Source organism: Aspergillus lucknowensis, assembly GCF_044049455.1.
Source record: "Aspergillus lucknowensis strain CBS 449.75 chromosome Unknown BJX67scaffold_27, whole genome shotgun sequence".
NCBI classification, from domain to species: domain Eukaryota; kingdom Fungi; phylum Ascomycota; class Eurotiomycetes; order Eurotiales; family Aspergillaceae; genus Aspergillus; species Aspergillus lucknowensis.
Window position 1 is genome coordinate 222202 of NW_027263571.1, and position 20389 is coordinate 242590.

The 20389-nt window shown below is 55.2% G+C and overlaps 7 protein-coding genes across 7 annotated transcripts; 2 read left to right on the top strand and 5 right to left on the bottom strand.

Annotated features, from left to right (window-relative positions):
* Positions 1 to 184: 184 nt before the first annotated feature.
* On the top strand, positions 185 to 3415 carry BJX67DRAFT_356642 (uncharacterized protein). The gene has a single exon (XM_071029407.1). The coding sequence runs from the start codon at positions 690 to 692 to the stop codon at positions 3018 to 3020; it is 2331 nt and encodes a 776-aa protein (XP_070885106.1). The 5' UTR covers positions 185 to 689; the 3' UTR covers positions 3021 to 3415.
* Positions 3416 to 4547: 1132 nt separating this feature from the next.
* BJX67DRAFT_356643 (cation-transporting P-type ATPase PCA1) lies at positions 4548 to 6604 on the bottom strand. The gene has a single exon (XM_071029408.1). The coding sequence runs from the start codon at positions 6522 to 6524 to the stop codon at positions 4881 to 4883; it is 1644 nt and encodes a 547-aa protein (XP_070885107.1). The 5' UTR covers positions 6525 to 6604; the 3' UTR covers positions 4548 to 4880.
* Positions 6605 to 8654: 2050 nt separating this feature from the next.
* Positions 8655 to 9695, bottom strand: BJX67DRAFT_372788 (uncharacterized protein; the record flags this gene model as incomplete). The annotated part of the gene is made up of 6 exons (XM_071031296.1): positions 8655 to 8851; positions 8884 to 9033; positions 9107 to 9126; positions 9169 to 9239; positions 9269 to 9508; positions 9651 to 9695. The coding sequence occupies 6 exons, from the start codon at positions 9693 to 9695 to the stop codon at positions 8655 to 8657; spliced, it is 723 nt and encodes a 240-aa protein (XP_070885108.1).
* A 937-nt stretch (positions 9696 to 10632) lies between these two features.
* Positions 10633 to 13389, top strand: BJX67DRAFT_382230 (polysaccharide lyase family 26 protein; the record flags this gene model as incomplete). The annotated part of the gene is made up of 1 exon (XM_071033191.1): positions 10633 to 13389. One exon carries the CDS (start codon positions 10633 to 10635, stop codon positions 13387 to 13389), a length of 2757 nt encoding a protein of 918 aa, XP_070885109.1.
* Positions 13390 to 13967: 578 nt separating this feature from the next.
* On the bottom strand, positions 13968 to 15135 carry BJX67DRAFT_382231 (BTB/POZ domain-containing protein; the record flags this gene model as incomplete). The annotated part of the gene is made up of 2 exons (XM_071033192.1): positions 13968 to 14476; positions 14535 to 15135. 2 exons carry the CDS (start codon positions 15133 to 15135, stop codon positions 13968 to 13970), a joined length of 1110 nt encoding a protein of 369 aa, XP_070885110.1.
* Positions 15136 to 17440: 2305 nt separating this feature from the next.
* BJX67DRAFT_382232 (GNAT family N-acetyltransferase) lies at positions 17441 to 18212 on the bottom strand (the record flags this gene model as incomplete). The annotated part of the gene is made up of 2 exons (XM_071033193.1): positions 17441 to 17494; positions 17550 to 18212. 2 exons carry the CDS (start codon positions 18210 to 18212, stop codon positions 17441 to 17443), a joined length of 717 nt encoding a protein of 238 aa, XP_070885111.1.
* An 81-nt stretch (positions 18213 to 18293) lies between these two features.
* BJX67DRAFT_148404 (Alpha/Beta hydrolase protein) lies at positions 18294 to 20125 on the bottom strand. Its single transcript, XM_071024748.1, has one exon. It carries the CDS (start codon positions 19829 to 19831, stop codon positions 18404 to 18406), a length of 1428 nt encoding a protein of 475 aa, XP_070885112.1. The 5' UTR covers positions 19832 to 20125; the 3' UTR covers positions 18294 to 18403.
* Between the last annotated feature and the right edge of the window lie 264 nt (positions 20126 to 20389).

A 20389-nucleotide genomic window follows, 5' to 3' on the forward strand; every position in this document is an offset into this window, starting at 1 on the left:
TCTTTCTACAATGGAGCTAACCGAACATACCTACTGTTTACGATAGATTGGTTCTTGTACTGAAAGTTCTCCGAGGCTTGTTCAATGCCGTAGTCGTCCTTGTAGGACCCAGATTAACTCTCAGAAAATTTTACGGAATAGTACCCAATCATGGATCAAGAGCCAGTAATACTGTAGATTGAGCCGAGTCCCATAACTATGAGAGTACTACTAGTAGTATAAGACAACTGCAGGAACGTATCTACCTTTTCAGCCTCTAATTGAACCACCCGAGTTGACTGATTACCGTTCTCGAACAAACCAGGTGTATTAGGTTGGTGATCTGAGCACATCATGCCCTGGGTCTTGCGGTCATTATCCAAGGCCGGTCGCACGAAATCCCGTCTTATCTGGTTGATTCCTCAACGTCTAAGCGTTGGTCATCCCAATATTGTCACTAGAAGACAAGAAATTTTCGTCTGCCTCAACAAACCACGAGCTGTGAACAAGAAATCCAACTATATGGATCGGTACACACAAGCACCTTGTTTTCGTCATGATGAAACAACATGGACGTCCTCTTGTGTGCAAGGCTGAGGCTGGGCGCGGTCATCTGCGATTCAGCCGCCTGGTGAGGCTGCATTAGGGCTTTGCTGGGAGGGCTGTGTCCAGGCGAGGCGAAACACACAGTCAGGACATTAAAATGCCAAATGCCAATCTTTAGCCAGGGGCAGACTCCGCTCCACATCTTGCTCCATATTCGAACGATGGCAACGCTTGTTTTCACCACCAACGCCGGGCCATTACAACAAGTCCAAATCGGCCCGACGGACGTGATCTCCACCCTCTCAGCCGCATACACCGCAGCCGGGTGGCTGGGGGGCTTAGATGGCGTCAAATACATGATCTCGCGCTACATGGGTGTCCTGCAGCCGCCCTCGAGCAATCGCCTGCTGAGCACCCGCCTGGCGACCCTCTTCGGCCCCAGCATCACCTTCAACAACTCCCAGGTCCACATCCTGACCAGCGACTGCGGGCCCGTGCGGTGCGAGATCCCGAATTCCAACGAGGCCTTTAGTGGCGATCGGGGGACGCAGCTGGTCGGACTCACGCTCTGCGCGCTGGCGCATGAATGCAAGGGTCCAACGGCCGTCCGGCTGTTTGTGAAATTCCTCGCGCCCGCGATCTTCAAGGATGCTGGGCTCCTCATCGACGCTCTGCATGGGCAGTTGACCGATGACGGGCTCTACGAGCGGGTCCTCAATGAGGGCGCGACGCGGGGCCTGCCCGAGCTCTTTCTGAAGAACATCGAGCGGTTGGGTCTCCCCATTGGTGATGCGTCGTGGCTGAGCAGCCGGCTGCGCTTCAAAGACACCGAGATCCCGCTCACCGAGATCCACATGATTGCTGGTCTGCTGCGCTGGATCGCGCGGGGAGACGTGGAGCCATATTGGACGCGCAGCGGCCGGGTGGCCCGCGCGGCAAGCTGCCTGAAAGCCGTGGGATATTCCATCGGGTCCATCGAGGTCTGGGACGGCATGCCGCCACGGCCGAAGCCATTCGGCCCGCGGTGTGTGGTGCTGGTCCTAGGGGGAAGCGAGGAAACGGACCAGTTGATGGCCGCCGCGGAGGAAATCGGGGACTGCGACACGATGGTGCACCATTACACGCAGAGCACGGTAGGCTCCATGCTCTACCACAGCATCGCACCGTACTACCTGATCGACCCGGAGTGCCTGCAGGAGGACTTTGAGTACATCCGCCACTCGATCGCCACGCGGATGCAAGTCTCGTTTGGCCTGGAGAATCATGGACGCCCGCTGAAAGAGGACATCCGTGCGCGAATCGAGTGGAAAGAAGAAGAAGAAGGTCCGCGCAGGCGAGTTTCTGCCACGGAGCGCAGTCTGGCGTCCATATATTTCCCTTTGCTGGCCGACCATGTCGGTCCGTGTTACAGCCGAATCGCGACTCGCAGCGTCCTCGCGGAGGTCCGCAATTCGCGCCGTCAACTCGCTGGTACAGATGCCTCGAGCAGCCTCACCGAGGGCGTCGCCCGCTTCCGGACAACCACCCTCGCCATCGTCCTCGCGCTCGTCTCGCCGCTTGCGGATGACCAATTCTGGAACATCCGCCATTGCATCTCCGTCGATCTTGCGGACGAGGACTGGCTGGAAGAAGCCTGTGGGACAATTAACCGGACCTATGCCAGTTCCATCGAATACAGCGAGATGGTAGACTTGTTGGCAGCCGTGCACGTCGGGGTCGACATTGGCGACAATGTCACCGTCAGCGAAGACAACAAGAAAAACTTCCTTTCGCGCGAGATCATCGGCTGGCGGAATGGACGGTACTCGGTCATTCCATCGCTGCTGCTCGAGATGAAGCCGTCCCCCCACGCTATTCGGCTAGCGTGCAGGGACTCGTTCTATGCCAACCTCCGCGTCCAAAGGGACGGCTCCATCCGCTCAGCCCATAATGAAGCCATCTACACAGATCGCGACCAGTTCCCCCAGCAACAACAACAACCGCACGCCGTGATATCCTCTTCCTCAGGCCCCCATGACCCGTGGATCGGCCCCGCCAGCCCCAAGCCCCCGAGCAAGCCCTTACATCTCAGCATCGAGCGCGCAGCAGAATACGAAGACGCCCGGCTCTGCTTCGTGGCCCGCGCAGACGGAAACAACATTGGCGAGGTCTCCATCAAGGCTGTCCTCAAGGCCGTGGCGCGCGGCTTCGAGGTCGCTGAACGCAGCTGCAACGGTCGTCCTCATCCCAACGCGGCGGGGACCAGCGAGTGCGTCTGGAATCTTGATGTGCGTCACTGGCTGCGGGATCGGTATTTGAAGCCCCTGGGGTCGGTGGATCTGCCGGGGTATCTTGCCGTGCGGGATGACGCGCAGTGGGCGTTATTCGTCGCGGGCCAGATGGAGTATTCGCACGGCTGTTTAGTTGTGCGATGTCTGGGCTGCGCGAGGGATGCTCTCTTGACAAGTGTTGCGAGGGGGAACGTGGATGGTGTGCTGTTGATAGGTTACGTGTAGATGGATGGATAGAGCTCTGCCTTGGTTTGACGAGATCACAAGAGAAAAAGTCTGACATGTGATACTGATGAATCCTTGGACAGTGCATCTGAGCCAGACAGTGATGATGACCCGGAAGATCTCTCTGGCGATGATTCAATCCTGGATGATGAGGAGGAATGGGGGTTGTACTTCGGTTAAGAGGCCAACTGTCGTGATGTGTCCCAACTACGACAGAAAAATTACAGTCCAGGGACCCAGGCTAAGTTGGCCAAACCCCAAGATTACTGGGGCTAGTGAGAAAAAGCCGGGACCCAAGTCTTAAGGACTGTTGCTAATAGATAGCCTCTCTCTCAAGGTTTTGCTACAAAGGAAAATCCAACCCTGCCAAATGTCCACTGGCTTTCCCACTCCAAGGTCTGCCCTCAGCCTAATTTAGATTTTCTGTACACTGTGCCTTGTAATTGTATATTTGAATCTGGAATTGAGTAAACGAGTGCAAATACATGGACAAAAAAGTAACCTTCCCCCGTGCAGACAGACAACTCCCCCAGCAATCAAATGAATAGAAGTAAATCAGAGACAGGTATTCCCCTCGCCTTTAGAAACTATGCTATGCCACCTGCGCGGCCCGGCAAATGGCTGCTACTACAACTGGATTACCCTCTGGATTATCCTTGATTGAGTTGCAAAGTTTCTCAAGAGCTTCCTTATTACTGCACGTCTTGGTTGAACCACACCCGCAGGAATCACCACAGGTAACAAGGCAACGGCCCCCAGCAGTACCCTCAGAGGCAGAGGCAGAGCAGTGGTTTGAGCAGTCATCACCACAACTGCATGAGCAATCATCACGTTTGTCGAGGACTAGGGTATCAAGCGCGTGAAGAGAAGAGGTACTGGCAGCAAGGGTACCCGAAAGGAAGACAAGGAGAGATGTGGTGATGGTGGTGAAGCTCATTTTGAACTGAACCGTTTGACTGGGATTTTATCAGTTCATCCCTTCAAGTTGGGAGTAGGAAGGAGGGGACTCAGAAGAGACTATACATACCTAGGTATACTGGTTTGGTTGAATGCTGGGATTGAGTTTTTATTTTGGGATTTTGCCTTGCGTTGTAGAGATATAAATCAGGTTACTCAATGGGAGTCTCCCTCCCTTTCTTTTATAACCCTTTGTCCTGCTGCTTCTCAGGTATCAATTGGAACCACAGTAGGGATACTCCCGCTGATTATCAATCGCACATATACGAGGCCAAGAAGACCTGTGGGGGCGACGAATTCTTGGCTGGAGGAGCCAAGGCTGAGTCCTTGACTTTCATAGTGCATGATTGACATTGATCATCTCCAAGCGGGTAATTTTGGACGCACCTTTTGAAGTGTGCAGGAAGGCGGCATGGAAAAAAATATCATTAGATAGGGATAGATTCGCGAACAGACAGGACACAGGTGGTACATGAGGTGTAGCTATTGAGTTCAGGGTAAGTCACAAGATATTATGACCCGGCTTGCCCTTGGACATTAGCCATTCTGTAAGAAATTTATGAGACTCAGTCTGGCGATGATCCGCTTTGGGGTAGATGATGCGTGTCTATCTTCTGATATGAACATCGAGGTGTACCGGAAGTCTAGGCTTTTGAGTGGATAAGCGCCTTGGGATGAGGAGATCCAGATTATACGGCGGCCTTGACACAGAATAGGGCCTATGCTCTTGGATGCATCACGGCATGAAGTCACGGGCCTTCAATCTGCCTACTTCTTCTTACATTAGGGCCAAACTTCTCCCGGCAAACGGAATGACAGCGGCACCAATACGTCCATCCACACAGCTTCACCCGGGATACCACCGCAGGACATAGTATTATTCCCTTCCGCACGGGCTCATATCTAGACCTTTGCCCACCTCAACAGCACCGCTGCAACGATCACAGGCAATACACTCGCCAGCTCCCCCAGCCCGGCAAACTCAGGTGGAATCCGCGCATTCACAAACGCGCCCGCCCCAAGCAACACCGCAAACAGATTATACACAAAACTCCATCCGAAATTGAACTTGATCCGCCGCACCGCCTTATCGCTAATACTAATCATGGTCAGGACGCTGAGCACGCTAGGCCGCATAAGCACGACGTCCGCGGCGGCCTTCGCGACGTCGCTGCCGGTATCCTGGTTCATGTGCACGCCAATTGTGGCGGTGGCGAGGGCTACGGCGTCGTTGGTGCCGTCGCCGACGAAGATAGTAGTTGTCGGGCTCCGCATGCGCAGGGGTTGCTGCGCTGACGTCATGATAGCTTGGATGTAGGCTTGCTTGTCGGCTGGGGTGCAGCGCGAGCGGACGTTTTGCGCTGCGATCCCGAGCCGTCGCGCGGTGAAGTTGACACTGCCTTCGTCGTCGCCGGAGAGGAGGTGCACGGCTATGCCCCGTTGCTGAAGCTTGGTGACGGTTTCTACAGCGTCGGGACGGAGTGAGTCTTCCAGACCGAAGACCGCGGCAAGGGCGTCGTTGACCGTGAAACAGAATGCCGTGAAGCCTTGTTCGAGGACCGATTGGACCTGCGGATTCGACGAGAGGTTAAGCCATCTTGAGTTTCCTGCGCGGAGGATGAAGCCCGCCGCTGAGCCCTCCAGACCCTTGCCGGTGAGGGCCTTTGTGTCGGTGACGATATACGCCGGTATGCCTTTGGCTCTGAGATGTGCGGCCACCGCAGCAGAGATTGGGTGCTTGTTACTCCCGATCAGACCCAGGAGGAGAGACATTGAATCCCTCGTGGTGTCAATGTGCTCAACAGCAACGGTCAACTTGCCTTGGGTCATGGTCCCGGTCTTGTCGAAGACAACATGGGAAGCCTTGCAAGCGACTTCGATGCTGTCTGCGGCTTTGAAGATGACGCCTCGCCCGGCGGCGACGCCGCTGGCAATTACGATGACCATAGGTACTGCCAGGCCGATGGCGCACGGGCAGGAGACGATCAGTACTGTAATAGCATAGGTAATCGCCTCTGTGGCAGCGCGAGATCCAGACTGGTCGCGCACTGCAATGCCCACAGCGATCCAGACCAGGAAGGTGATGATGGTCAGAGCGACTACCACGGGGACGAAGTAGCTTGCCACTCGGTCTGCGATGTCCTGAATTTTTACTTTGGATAGCTTCGCCTGGTCAACCATCCCTGCAATAGCAGACAAAGTGTTATCAGCCGGGAGACGGGTCAGTCTGATAACCAACATCCCGGAGCCATTCACAGATCCCGCGACAACGGCAGACCCCAGTGCCTTATCTACTGGTGTCGACTCTCCAGTGATCATTGATTCATTGACCTCGGACGAGCCTACAATGACTGTGCCGTCGGTAGGAATCCGCGAGTCAGGCAACACCTTGAAGATGTCTCCGTACTGAAGGAGCCTGACATCGATCTCTTTTTCATTTGCTCCGAAGTCGTCCACAAGGATAGCTGTGGGCGTCTGCAGTGATTGAACCGAAATAGATTCGACAGCTTTCTGACGAGCGAGTGCGGCCACGTACCGGCCAACCATGATGAGAGTAACAAGTAGCGTGCTGGTCTCGAAGAATTCACCAGTGGAAAGCGGCTGGCCCGTGACGAGATATCCAAATGAAACCACCGAGAAGATGTAGGCAGCACTTGTGCTCAGCACAATAAGCAGATCCATCTCGATTATCCTGGAGAACACCAAGGCTTTCACAGCCTTGGGGTAGAAAGGGCCGGCAATAACAACCTGCACAATTGTCGCCAGGGCCAGCGATGCAGAGGCATAGGCAATTTCCCGCTCTGAAAGCGGAGCCCAAGCTAGGACTAAGACGGGCACGGTTAGAACGATAGATAGAAGGGTCATCCACCCCATACGGCGCACATGCTTGCTCCCAGCCTGCAGTGTTGGATCAGACCGAGAAGCCAGGCTCAGCGGTCTGTCCCAGCCATGGTCCACCAGCTCTCTCGCTCCGGTTATCTTCGCATCAAAAGCGATCGCGACAGTCCGCTCGTCAACGAGAGTCATCTCGGTCACGCCGGGAGGCCAGGCTTGCTTCATAAACTCGGCGGCATTAGGCACGATAACCTCGATCCGAGATCCCTGATATGTAATTCGTGCGTACTTGAACTCTGTTGTCTTTTCCAAGTGTTTGAACACTTGATCAACTGTCTGAATCCTGGTATCGAGATCGAATTCTGCTCGAGAAAGCAACAAGCTGGTTTTGAGATTCTGTACGGATTGCAAGGTGCCGAGAGTTCGTTGAAGCTTTGTTTCACACCCAGTACAGGTCATTCCAGATATACTCAAAACGACGTGTTCCTTACCGGACAGGCCTTTTTCGAGGTCAGGAACAGGGGAGACCGGGGTGATCTCAATGAGGTCGGTAGATTTGTGTTTAGATAGCTTGGGTGTGCCACAGCAACCAGCTGAACAGCTATCATGCTTTTGTCTTGCCAAGGTATCAGACGGCGGCTCTTTTGCCGTGCCACAACAGCGGGTCGAGCATATATCAGGTTCGTCGGGCTTTTCTTTTGCGTACGCACAGGGAGACACCGTTAGTGTACAGCATGGGTCGACCAAGGAGCCGCGGTTTCCAGGACTCTTTTCCTTGAACGAGGATTGCTCACAGTCTGGAGCCTGGTCGACGTTCGGCTTGCGGCAACACCCCGTGGAGCAGGTCTCCATATCGCTGGCTCTACTCTTTGTAGCGGAGGCGTGCCGTCTGACCGAGCTAGAGTTCTCAGAACTGCAGCTGACACTAGAGTTGGCAGACTTTTCCTCGCTGGTGGAAGCACACTGTTTAGCCACTATAGGAGGCTCTGGAGATCCGCAACAGTCGATTGAGCACTCCTCTTCTTTACCCTTTCGGCCGGGACTGCGGTGCCCCCCTGACTCCTGACTGGCTCCTTGGTAGCAAGAGTCGAGTAAGCCGCGGACAGACCGAGCCGAGTCAACGGAGCGACGCTCTTTACCAAAGGAGGTGCGTGGTGGCGGTGCGCAGCAGGATTCCTGCCCGAGGGATATCAGGGCGCGGCAAATGCAGCCCAGCGCTTCGAGTCTGGCGGCGTATTTGGCACGCGCCAGGCGACGGTGTTTGTCGCATGGTGCACCATCGGGACCTTGGCAGCTAGGACCTGGAGCTATAGGGTGTTAATGTCGCTGCTGGAAGCGAAGTCCGACGAGCGGACGTGAACCTACTAGAGGATTCGCTCGGGGAAGAGGATGGAACCTGCTCTCGCCTACATCCGCGGAGGGCGATGCGATCCAGGCAAGAGGCATCGCAGCAGGGAGATGGCTTATCCTTGCAGCAGGTTGGCGTGTCGGGGATTTCTTCCTGTGGTTGCTGCCTGGACGCGACTTCCTTGCGTTGTCCACAGCAGGAATCAGTCTGGCAGGCCATGGTAAGGGGTTGTCGGTGGATACAGGACAGAAATGGAGATTTATGAGAGTCAACGGAGTCGGTGAACAACAACACGAGGCCTGCCCCGCCCTGACGACCGCCAAGGAACCCTGGAGGTCCTACCCTCCCATTCAAAGGAGCAAAACAACAGTAGTTGGCAGCTTTTGGGATGGGTGGATATCTTGTGTCCGCAAAGCACTATGGGTGTGACACGATGACCAGAACTTTCAATCGATGCCTCAAAGCGAGACAAACTGGCATCAACTGCCCCAATACTAAGGATACCTCACTGGGTCAATCAACATATCCTGACCAGTGTCCAAACCATCGAGATGAGGGATATAGTCGGCGTTAAGATTGCTGTAGATTATATCTTGGATGGAAGCCTGCACATGTTTGGCTAAATCAGCCTGGGAGAACCAATACTGCTTGATAATCTTTCCATATAGAATAGTAGAAATATAGGGAACTCCTTTCTCTTGAAAAGTACTTCCACTTGATTACTAGGGATCTCCTCGTATGGGCTAGTTTCTTGAAAGACTTTGTAAAGAGTTGACCTAAGTGCAAACAGGTCTGTAGCCACAGTAGGCAGGTCTCTCCAATATCGTGGGAGATAGAATCGAGTTCCTTCACCAGAGGCTGGTTTAGATCCATCTAGCAAAGAGCCAGAAAATCAATAATTTTGATATTAAGAATTACGTCCAAAGGAAATTTCGTGGTTTAATACCACAGTGGATAATACTATTACTATGCAGGAGAGAGACAGCTTATACAATTTGGTACGCCTACTTTAACTTCAGGCCTATTAGAATCGAGCTGTGAGCTTGAATATATGTTTTGAGATCTCTATTTTTCATGTACTCGAGAACAAGGCCATCCCGGAAGTAACCCAATATCCATACCAGCCTCTCAGTGGGCCAACAGGATAATAGATGCTAGCTTCTTTGGCAATATCAAGGATATTATTTTCCATTTCAGCTTTAGGAAATAGTGATTTAAGAACAGTACCATCATCAAGGAGTTCCACAATCCTAGTTAGCTCACCAGAGATAAACTGTCCTTGAGCATCTCTGTAGATAGTTTCAACCTTTTTGTGTCCGGTTTCATTTGCTTCATCGTATTGAGGGCCCTATTGTAAGGTGGTCAAGATGGTCTTGCGATGGAAAAGGAGGCCGGGCTCGTACCGTTTCAATATCGTGACGAGTAGGCCAGTAGATCGGGAGTAACAAACGAAACGCAGTCTCTATGCAGTTCTTGAGACTATAACATACTGACAGGAATCGCTGCAGCATCTGCGACACGAACACAAAAGCCATTTGAAATGTGGTGGTTGTCAGAGCGAGTTTTTGGAATCCAGGCGCTTGGAGATGGATTAGTCAGTATTCCCCGGACTTGGTTATCACGTGGCTACCTGCTCATCGTCCCAAAGGATGACTGCTTGCCTTTCCTTCTCTCTGCTACAAAATCGTAAGACATAGAACAAGTACGGCATAAAAAACCCATATGGAGAGCCTATGAGTTGACCAGAAGTTGATACAAGCATTCTCGAACACGTTGTGTTTTTCTCTCTGGAGAGAGCACGGCAATTACTGAACGCCGATATCTCGAGACACCCCAGCGCAATCGCGAGTGGCCAGTCCTGCACCATATTTCAGCGGCAGCAATCAGGCGTTGGATTGGAAGAGATACCCTGCAGACAGACAGAGATACCAGACAAGGGGAGCATGAGGAAGGTGAGTATATGGTCAGTGTTATCTTAAAGGTCAAAGAATTGGATATTTGCTGATGTATCTATCGACTCCGAAGAACAAGCTGAAAGACGACTGCAACGGTGGCGGATACAAAATGATCCGCTCTATCATTATGTCCCTGAGTTTGGAGGCCGGTACGATGAAGATGAGGAAGCAGAGGCACGCAGGACTGCCAACGATATCATGAAGCTCATCGAAGATTCATCCTCCCCCCTTCTCCAACGCTGAGTGGACAATCTCCCCACCGGAGATTTCTCCTTCCTCGCCCACCAATAACGACGCAATCTCACCTCGCGCAAGCTGAGGATCGTAGCTCGCTGCACAATACCCCGAGCAACAGCCGAAAAGGGTGAATTCACGCTGTTCCCGAGCGATGATGCGATCGGAGGGTGCGGGGGGGCGGGCAATTGGGAAATTACCCTGATGGTATAAAAGCGTCAATGTCTCCCCGGATTTCTTGGAATTGCTCGAGACAAGCTTGTCAGTCGACTGACTCCTCTCGATGTGGTCGACGCTTCTTCTCCTCGGGGCCTTCGCCCCTGGGGTTCTCTCGGTGCCTGGCGCTGGCGACGACACAGTAGAGGTGCACTGGGTTGGCGACACGCCCAAATACACAGCCGGGGCCACATTCGGACTGCCCTGGCCGGAGGGAAAGCACCACTTCAACAGCACGGCGTTCGGTATTTCAAGCGACGCAGGTGACGAAATCCCGCTCCAATCCTGGGTAACTGGGTACTGGCGTGACGGGTCGATCAAATGGACGGGACACGCGATCCCCCCTCTGGAAGAGAGTGTGGATGAGAGGTACACTGTCACCGCGCGACGGGGACACAGCGGGTCCGCGCCCGGTGTGGATGTGGCTCAGTCGAAAGACGAGGTTGTCGTCGACACGGGCAAGATCACGGTCTCCTTCCCGAAGCACGGAAGTAGCATCGTCGGGTCGATCAAGACAGCTGGTGGGAAGGTCGTGGGCCAGAATGGCAGGCTCGTCCTGCACACGCAGTCCGTGGTCGCGGAGGATGTGGCCGCGCGGGCGAACACAGCGATCGAGTACCTCAATTTCGAGAGCAAGGTGGACAACGTCACGGTCTCTGAGGAAGCGGGCGTGCGTGCCCTCGTTACGGTACGTGGGACGCATGCCCCGACGACGCCGGGAGCGCACGATGCATGGCTGCAATTCGTGGTGCGGTTCTATCTCTACGCGAACTCGGACGCCGTTCGCGTCGTGCATAGTATCGTCTTTGACGGTGATGCAGATAGCGACTTCGTCTCTGGCCTGGGGATTCAATTCCAGGTTCCACTCAAGGGCGAGGAGCTGTATAACCGACATGTTCGCATCCCCGGTGAAGAAGGAGGGTTCCTCCATGAGGCCGTGCAGGGGATTACGGGGCTCCGTCGCGATCCAGCGGAAGAGGTCCGTCTTGCACAAGTGGAGGGCGCACAGCTGCCGGATATCAGCACGTGGGATGAGCGCGTCTCGTCGCGGATGCAGTGGATTCCCGTGTGGAATGATTATAAGCTCAGCCAGCTGTCGCCAGACGGGTTCACGATCCACAAGCGGACGAAGGCCGGGCAGTCGTGGGTTACTGTTCCTGGTGGGACGCGGTCGCATGGTTTGACATATCTCGGAGGAGCGACGAAGGGAGGTATCGCCGTTGGACTGCGCGACTTTTGGAAGCGATACCCGAGTGGTGTTGAGATTGGCAATGCTGGAGCGGACGAGGGACAGCTCACCGTGTGGCTGTATAGCCCTGACGCGGCGCCGCTGGATCTCCGGCCCTTCCACGACGGGATGGGCCAGGATACGTACGAGAAGCAACTCGACGCGCTGGAGATCACGTACGAGGACTACGAGCCCGGATTCAACACGCCCTTTGGCATTGCGCGCACCAGCGAGTTGTATCTCTACGCCTTCGACGCAACCCCCGCGGCCGATGACCTCGCAACGCTCAGCAAACACACCAACGAGCCCCCTGTACTCGCGGCAGACCCGTCCTACATCCGCGAGACAAAGGCCCTCGGCAGCTACTGGGGTCTCCCGGACACGACGAATGACAAGGCCGCCACGATCGAAGACCACCTCGACTTCCTGGTCAGGTTCTACGAGGGCCAGGTCGAGGACCGCCGGTGGTACGGCTTCCTCGACTACGGCGACTACATGCACACCTACGACGAAGACCGGCATATCTGGCGCTACGACGTCGGCGGGTACGCCTGGGATAACTCTGAGCTCTCGCCAGACCTGTTCCTCTGGCAGTACTACCTGCGCACGGGGCGTCCGGACGTCTACCGTCTGGCGGAAGCACTCACTCGACACACTGGTGAGGTGGACGTCTACCATATCGGCGACTGGAAAGGTCTCGGTACGCGCCATGGCGTGCAGCACTTCGCCGACAGTGCGAAGCAGGTCCGCATCACGCAGCCGCAGTACAGAAAGTACTTCTTCTACCTGTCCGGCGGCGACGAGCGCGTTGGCGAGCTACTCCAGGAAGCCCTAGACACAGACAAGACGTACGGGGTTCTCGACCCGCAGCGCAAGGTCCGCGAGGACGGCTGGGTCCCGACCCCAGGCCAACCCGCCGCCATATCCCTGGGCACAGACTGGGCCGGTCTCGCGGCAGGCTGGCTCCTAGAATGGGAGCGCCGCGGGCCCCGCTGGCAAGAGGCACGACACAAACTCACCCAGACGGCGCGGGGGATCGCGAACCTCACGAACGGGTTCGTCACGGGCTCGGGACTCTACGCCATCACGAACGGAACGCTCCTCCCGCCACCCGAAGACCCAAACAACGACGGCATCGTGGCAGTCTCGCATCTTAACGCCGTCTTCGGCATGCCCGAGGTCGTCTCCGAACTCCTGGAATACTGGGGGTCCGATGCCCCTGCGGGCCTGCGCGATGTCTGGCTCGACTACTGCTACTTCTACTCGGCGACGGAGGGAGAGCAGGAAGCGCGCTACGGTGAGTCCTTCGGCGCGCTGAACCTCATCCAGGGCCACTCCCGATTAACGGCGTACTTTGCGAACCACGCGGACAACGCGACCGTCGCCGAGCGCGCGTGGGACGAGTTCTACAATAACGAGGACGGGTTCACGGAGGATGATCCGTGGAACTCGACGGTCATCGATGGCTCGGCCGTGCTGATTCCCGTCGACGAGGCGAGCTGGGTGTCGACAAATGCAGTGGCGCAGTATGGGCTTGCAGCGATTCAGAATCTGGCTCTTGTTGGTGGTGCCCTGGCGGGGTCTCCGTATCCGTGACTTATGTACTATAGTTATCGACTGAGTAGATTTATGTGATCTTGTGCTAGTTAGACTATCCACTTGTGAAGAATGGAGTATCCAATATGGAACAATTGTCGCGGTATCCGTGGATGCATACTGCAATACAAGCCCGAGGGTCGCGTCCACCACAACATTGCAACTTGGTTCTGCCCCCTCCAAAAATATTCCGAGATTTTCCAGAGAGCATCAACAAACTCCTCCTGCCTCGTAACATACCCCCTAACTCACAATCGTCTGCTGGTAGAGGTCGTCCGGCTAGGTTCACACTGTGGTATGTGAAACGGCATGCGACATCAAGCTAGATGCCGGACGGCACGGTCTGCGAAATCCCCATTTAGCATGCAGTCCTGGAAAATAGTGACAGAAGACAAAGAATACCAAGGCTGCGGAAGAGCTCTGCTACTGAACTCATCGAGTTAGGACTCCAGGATGTTGATCCGTTGTAGAAGGGCAGTCTGAGAACAAATCAGAAAACCAACGGGAGCAGGGATTCACAGATCCTGGCTTCAAAATTACGGTAAAGAGCAAGTGGCAAAGGCGAGCAGGATCTCAACCTAGTATGCTATCAACCCCCTCCTCTCACGTCTTCCCATAAACGAGAACCACCACGTCGGTTCGCCGTGGTCAATTCGGCAATGGAGGTCATATTCCCTATTTCGACCAGCCGTCCAGTAGTCGTGGTCCAGATTGTGACCCTCCCGGAGTCGTTTGGACACACTCATGCAATCTAGACACAAGCCCCCGAAGTAAGTGCGGACGTCGTGTGCAGCCCGGGCGACAATTCCCTCCCAACCCCGGGAGCATGTGGAACAATAATCTGCACTAGCGGGACGGACATTTTCGGAATTAAAGTCATCGAGGCGATCCAGCATATCGTTTATGCTCGCGTGTTTCATCGTGTTCTCAAGAGGCCAGACCTCGATGCGGTGCAGCTCGCGGAGGTAGTTGAAGACGGTCTTTTCCCTGCAGCTGCAGCCATGGGCGCTGAGGAGCTGAGTGAGACTATTGAAAAGTCCGTTGTGGAGGATGTTGCGGAGGCGGCCGCGTGCTGCGTTTAGCTGCTCTATCATACAGTCTGGTTAGTTCGGAACGTGCTCAAGTTCTGAAACCAGTCCACTCACGAATAATCCTTGGTGGTAGGTGTAGTTCCGTATGCTCAGTGGGATTGTGTTCAAGAATATGGCAGGGACTCTCGTAAACCAGGTTCATCGTGGAACGCTGGAATGCCACTGGGTTGTCGATAGCCCAACACGGAAGCAAGACTGCTCTATAGAAGAGCAGATCCTTGTCTTGTGCATGATACCAAGAGACGAACCACTGATGGACTGCTCCGGCCTTCTTTTCCGCGAGGTACTTATCGCAAACCCGAACCAGATGCCATACCTCCTCCATGGAGACCGAGTCCAGTGGGATCCGACCCGCGCTCAGCGATGTCTCACCGGGTATTTCGTGGAGGCATTGGAACATGACACGCATCGCAGTGATGTTGTCTTCTTCGAGGGTAATCTGGTCGGTGTTTGCCTCCTTCCAGTGTGAAGACAGCAAGTTATAGAAGTATTTGCTGGATGCAGTCAACTTGCCTTTCTCGACTCGGAAGATTGAGGACCTCCTTGGCGAGGGTTGCCTCATGAGCTGCTCCTTGTCGTTCCGTACGAATTCGTACTCGTTGACTCTCACCTGGAGATCCCACGAGAATGAGATGGTAAAGTCGTCTTGATCCATAGTCCGGATGAGGCAAACTAAGGAATGGGGAAGCGGCGAAAGGAGATTATCAAGATCCAGATGAGATAAAGAGAAGGGACGGGAGAACACAGGAAGATAGGCGGCATCAAGGCAGTGAAATAGTGGCAGAGAAGAGAGGAAACGAGAAAGATGAGGGAGAGAGACGGGGGAAGCCAGCAAACGGACGACTGTGTCTGTCAGAGCCATGTGACTCAGGCGAAGTGAGGCCAGGAGAGGGAATTATCAGAATGCTGAAACAACATCAGCTCTGCCTCTGCAAACGCGACACTTCTTCCCCCATCTGCGGCATTTCCAGGCCATCGAGTTGCCAGAGTGCGAAGTGCATGCGTCTTCAAGATACCAGCAAGAAGGTGAAGACGGGATTCATATTGGGAAAGGTGAATAACCCTGTGCCTTATTCTTGTCACCGGCAGGTGCCAGAAACGAAATTCGCTAACTCTCCAGAATTTGCCGCAGGTGTTCGACCCCTAGCATGACAAACCAACGGACTCATGAAGAGAACAATGCCTGTCAGCTTTGCCGCCACCGGACGCCTCAACACGAGGGGTGGAAGATGGAGATCCTTGGTCGACCAGTTCACGCATATGGAATGAGGCTATGCTGCCTTCTAGTGGACTATACCTCCGAACGGTTGCTATCGGGATGTGGGCTTTGCGGCCGATGCAACAAATGTTGATTTCGCCTTGTAAAGCCTTTCCATTCCGGACAGGCAATGGCTTCCCTCCAAGGGTGATATGAGATGGAAAGACATGCTGGATGTCCCACAGTACGGATCAGACAGTAAACCACGCTCCCAAGGTGGAAATATTGGAGGGCCCAAGGCACCTACAGGACCAGCCTCCAGTTGCCGTTCGACAGAACAGCAGAAGACTGCATTAACACATACATTTTATTCAGTCATCCTGTCTTTTGTTCGGCTTCTTAACCATGCGATGGATCAGAGTGTGAACCCCCTGTGTTTCGCTCGAGTTGCCATCCATCACTGACATCTCCGGGTCCGTCGGAATACAGTCAATTGATCTGAGCTGGTAGGCATCGAGATCTTCCTAGCCCTTAGACTGGAGCTGCTAACCGTCAATTGTTATAAGAACCAGGAACCCAATCTCCTTCTGCAACCACCGCAGACACATCCAATACTTCCAATCATCCAAGCCTAGATACATCTGCGTCATAAGCCTCCCACGCAAACCTCGTGTCCAGCACATCCACTCAATCTGCCGGAAGGACCCACAAAAGCATGCAAAGGTATCAGCGCCGAGAGCAACAACTACAAATACTCGCCCATCACCTCGACCTGCCCCGCGAACACGTCGCCCGCCCCGAACTTTGACCTCTCACCCGGTTTCAAGGCAACCGCAAGCGTTCGCGCCATGCCGTCGAGCTCTTTAGAGTAGGTGTCGGGAAGGGACATGTCGTGAGCATCCTCCTTGCAAATGAACTGCTGGAGTTCCCAGATGCACATCCGGCCCTGCTTGAGGGTGCGTATATCTCAACCGGCAGCCGTCAGATGGGACTCGTTCATGAAGATTGGGCCGAGGCCCCCGCCACGCAAATCCTCGTTGCTGTGGTCTAAAACGGCCTTGATTCCGCAAAAGAGGCGCAGCCATTCGGAGATATGGCCTTGCTCGAAGAGGATGAGAAAGGCACTCTCGTCGCGAACACTGGCGCATGACAGCACGCGTGTGGGAGAGGCCAGGAGGAAGAGGGCGACGCTATTGTTTGCGGAAAATCAAGCTAGGGCAGGCACAACGGCAGAGAGAGGGCTGTTGTGGTACATCTGCGCTTAGGATATGCATTTGTGGACGATGTGGAGAGCTCAGCCGGCGAGTAGGGAATGGAGACGAAGGGCTTCCAGATTCCAATGGACGGCACCTGCTCGCTCCAGATGGCTTGGACGGCGGGTACGCGGGATAAGGTGGATCAGGCTGAGATCGTGAAGTGGTGCAAGAGTTTGGGTCGGGAATCGCAAGATCTGACGGCGGGTTCGCAGAGTTGATTCCCGGCCGGGACGGAAACGAGCGAGTGACGCCGCGCACATCACATTTGCAACAGACTTTGCTTCCGTTCATCACGTTGATAGGATGGGCATCCCGTGGAGAACGAGAGTTAGCGCTTACCTGCTGTATCCACCAGGGTTATTATCCTGTTTGATCCGAGCAAACAGGCGAATTCCACGCGATGGCTCACAACGGAAATGATCACAGCACAAATTGGAAAGTCAACCGCTTCTACACTTCGGAGTACCGGCTATCTCTCAGCTGCCCTCTCTCAACTAGTCAATGCATCAGATTGGCCCAGAAACACCGTCTCGACTCTCCTCCACAGGTCGCATCATAAACTGCCCAAGTCAGCCATCCCGAGCTCACCAAAGACATCTTCTCAGAAAGACGTACCGTAATGCTTGTGCTTCCCACTCCATCAAGCTTCCCCGAATCAAGAACCCCGACCTTGATCGGCTGAAACCCACTCCGCTCATACAGCAGCCTCCCGTCCTCCGACGCCTCAACAAACAGCGGTAATTCGAGTCGCTTACTCTCCTGAATGCCCCAGTTAAGCAACGCGCTCCCGACCCCGCGGCGCTGGTACTCCGGGTGGACGAGCATGACGTCGAGGTCAATCCGCTTTTTCAACTTGCCGAGGTTCCCGTTCCCAGATGGCGAGACTGAGTCCGGGAGGCCGAGGACCTCGCGCTTCCCCTCAGTGAGCATGGTGTAGTACGCGCGTGAGGCCTCCTTCCGCCGCTCGGGGATGTCTGGTTTCATGCGCGCCGCAACGACATCCTCGATGGATTTGGTGAGTTCCTCCTCCTCCGCGTGGACGGTCCAGTAGCATACGCCGATGATCTTCCCTGTCGCCGGGTCGACGGCTTTGAAGCGCCTTGCGTGCGGGTCGACGTTGAAAACAGACGCTCGGGTTTGGGTGATTGCGGTGCGGGATTCCTCGGAGAGGGGTCCGCTGAAGATCAGGAGGAGGTGTGCGCCAAAGGCCGCCTCGCTGACGACCTGGGTTTCGTAGAGGTCCTCGACGGTGGTGGGGTGGATTTCGAAGGAGGCCATCGTGTTGGAGTTTGCCCGGTGAGATGACGGGATGAGCGTGCTTTATAGAAGAGGTGAGTCATTAGTTCTGCAACCAACGAGACTACTGGAAGCTAAGCCACTGGCAAGAAGTTAGGCCGACCGTCTGATGTAACGCAGGTGGATGGAGTGGAAGGGGATCAGCATTCTCAAGCGATTGTCTTTCAGGAAAATTAATTCGACGATGTCCCAACACGAAGTTCACTCCCCCTCAAGCAAAGCTCATTACTCAACTCCGACAAATCAGCCACCATCCCTCCGCTGTGCAGCTCATCCCAGATCTCATATCCCCTCCCCGTATCCTCCTCCTTCGTCTTCAGCACAGCACCCTCCTCCGTAAACACCATCCATCGACCAGCCTTGTCATGTCTTTCCCACGGCTCTGCGCCATTTGCAAACCGTACCCACGCCTCGACCATCTGGTCCGAGATCTCCTGCTGCGCACGTGGGAGAAGATGCCGCAGTACGCCCCAGATGAGCACGTTATCATATGAATGATGCGCCATTCCGCCCCAGGCATTCTCGAAGACAGACGGGACGTCAAAGTGGTACGCGTACATGGCCGGGAACGCCTTCTGCGCAAAGTATATCAGCTGCGCGTACAGTCCATGGGAGGTCAATCGCTCCAGCGCGTTGAACGTCTCTGCCGGTGAGGACGAGCCTGTTAATCCGTAGAGCGAGGCTATAGTCTGTGCTTTCTCCGGGGACTTGAGGAGTTCGGACATCCTGTTGAGAACTAGAGTCGCGTCAGGCGTCGACATGTCCTGGCCCAGTGCCATCGGGGTACGCGAGAGGCTATCCCACGATTTGTTCCAGATGATGCACTCGTTCCGACAGTCGCCGAGCATCAACCGACGACACCAGTCCGGCGGCGTGAACGAGTGGTACATCTCGTAGCCCGGCATGGACCCCTCAACGAGGACGCCGTCGTCGCACAGCGCCATCGTGATAACAGGGACAATGAAGACGGGCACCATCGCCGCCGTGAGCCTCTCCGTGTCCACGGCCAGGATCCCCTCGATCCGGTCCGCGGGGGCCGCATCGAGCGGAATCCCCAGCTCAACAAGCATCCGCTCATAGATACCCTGGTACTCGTCGACAGACTTTACGCCGCACAGCCGCAGCAGGCCAGACTGCAGGATCGCAGAGGAGAAGAGCGCCTCGTCCCGGAGTAAGTGCGCGCTCACCGAGACCGCACCGGCGCTCTGTCCGAAGAGCGTGACGCGTGCTGGGTCCCCGCCAAAGGACGCGATGTGTCGCTGGATCCAGCGCAGGGCCAGGATCTGGTCCCAGACGCCGTAGTTGCCTGTCCCCGTTTCGCCGTGTGCGGCGTTGTACGCTTTGATGTCGTGGCCTGCGAGGAAGCCGTACACGCCTAGGCGGTAATTCACCGTTACCACGATCGTTGGGGATGAGAGATCGGACGATGCAGCGGCAAGCAGACGCCCGTCGTAGATGGGAGACGAGTTCATCGAGTACGTGAATGCGCCGCCGTGGATGAAGACCATGACAGGGAGGGCCTCCGACGCTGCAAGGGCAGCGGGCGACTTGGGGACAGAGATGTTGAGATTCAGACAGTTGAACTCATCCGCGACGGGCATGTCGAGCCACGGCCTCGCGGGCGATGGAACGGGATAGAAGTCGCGCGGTGGTTGGGGACAATACGGGCTGTACTGTTAGCTCGCAGACTGACAGGAGGTACTGGCTGTGCTCACCTGAAGACAGTCCCATCCCACCGTCCGCGCGGCCAGGGCTCAGGCGCCGCCTTCGACCGTCGGAATCGGCCTGGGATCGAGGCATAAGGGATGCCCAGGTATTGATAGACCTCGTCGTTGAGCGAGAGGCCGGTGATGGTTCCCAGGCCAGGGACGTCGAGCTCGACGGTGCCGACGGTCGGCACTTCATCTGAGCGCATTTCGCTATCTCTGTAGAAATCTCACTTCGAGATACAGAGTACCTGGGTAAGTACCTGGGTAAGTGACTTGCTTGGAGGTCGGTCTTTATCGCCAGCGATGGAGTACACAGTAATGCCCCACTGCTTGTCAGCGAAGCTGTCGTTCTTCTCTTCTCCAACTCGGCTTTCGGTTTCGGGTTTGGCGCTGGATGGAGTAGTTGGAGGCGACGAGAAACTGTCTCGGGGAGGAGGATGAAGAATAAAC

Coding starts and splice junctions, on each gene's coding strand:
- BJX67DRAFT_356642 (XM_071029407.1), top strand. CDS start 690: ATGCCAATCTTTAGCCAGGGGCAGACTCCGCTCCACATCTTGCTCCAT.
- BJX67DRAFT_356643 (XM_071029408.1), bottom strand. CDS start 6,524: ATGGTTGGCCGGTACGTGGCCGCACTCGCTCGTCAGAAAGCTGTCGAA.
- BJX67DRAFT_148404 (XM_071024748.1), bottom strand. CDS start 19,831: ATGCCCGTCGCGGATGAGTTCAACTGTCTGAATCTCAACATCTCTGTC.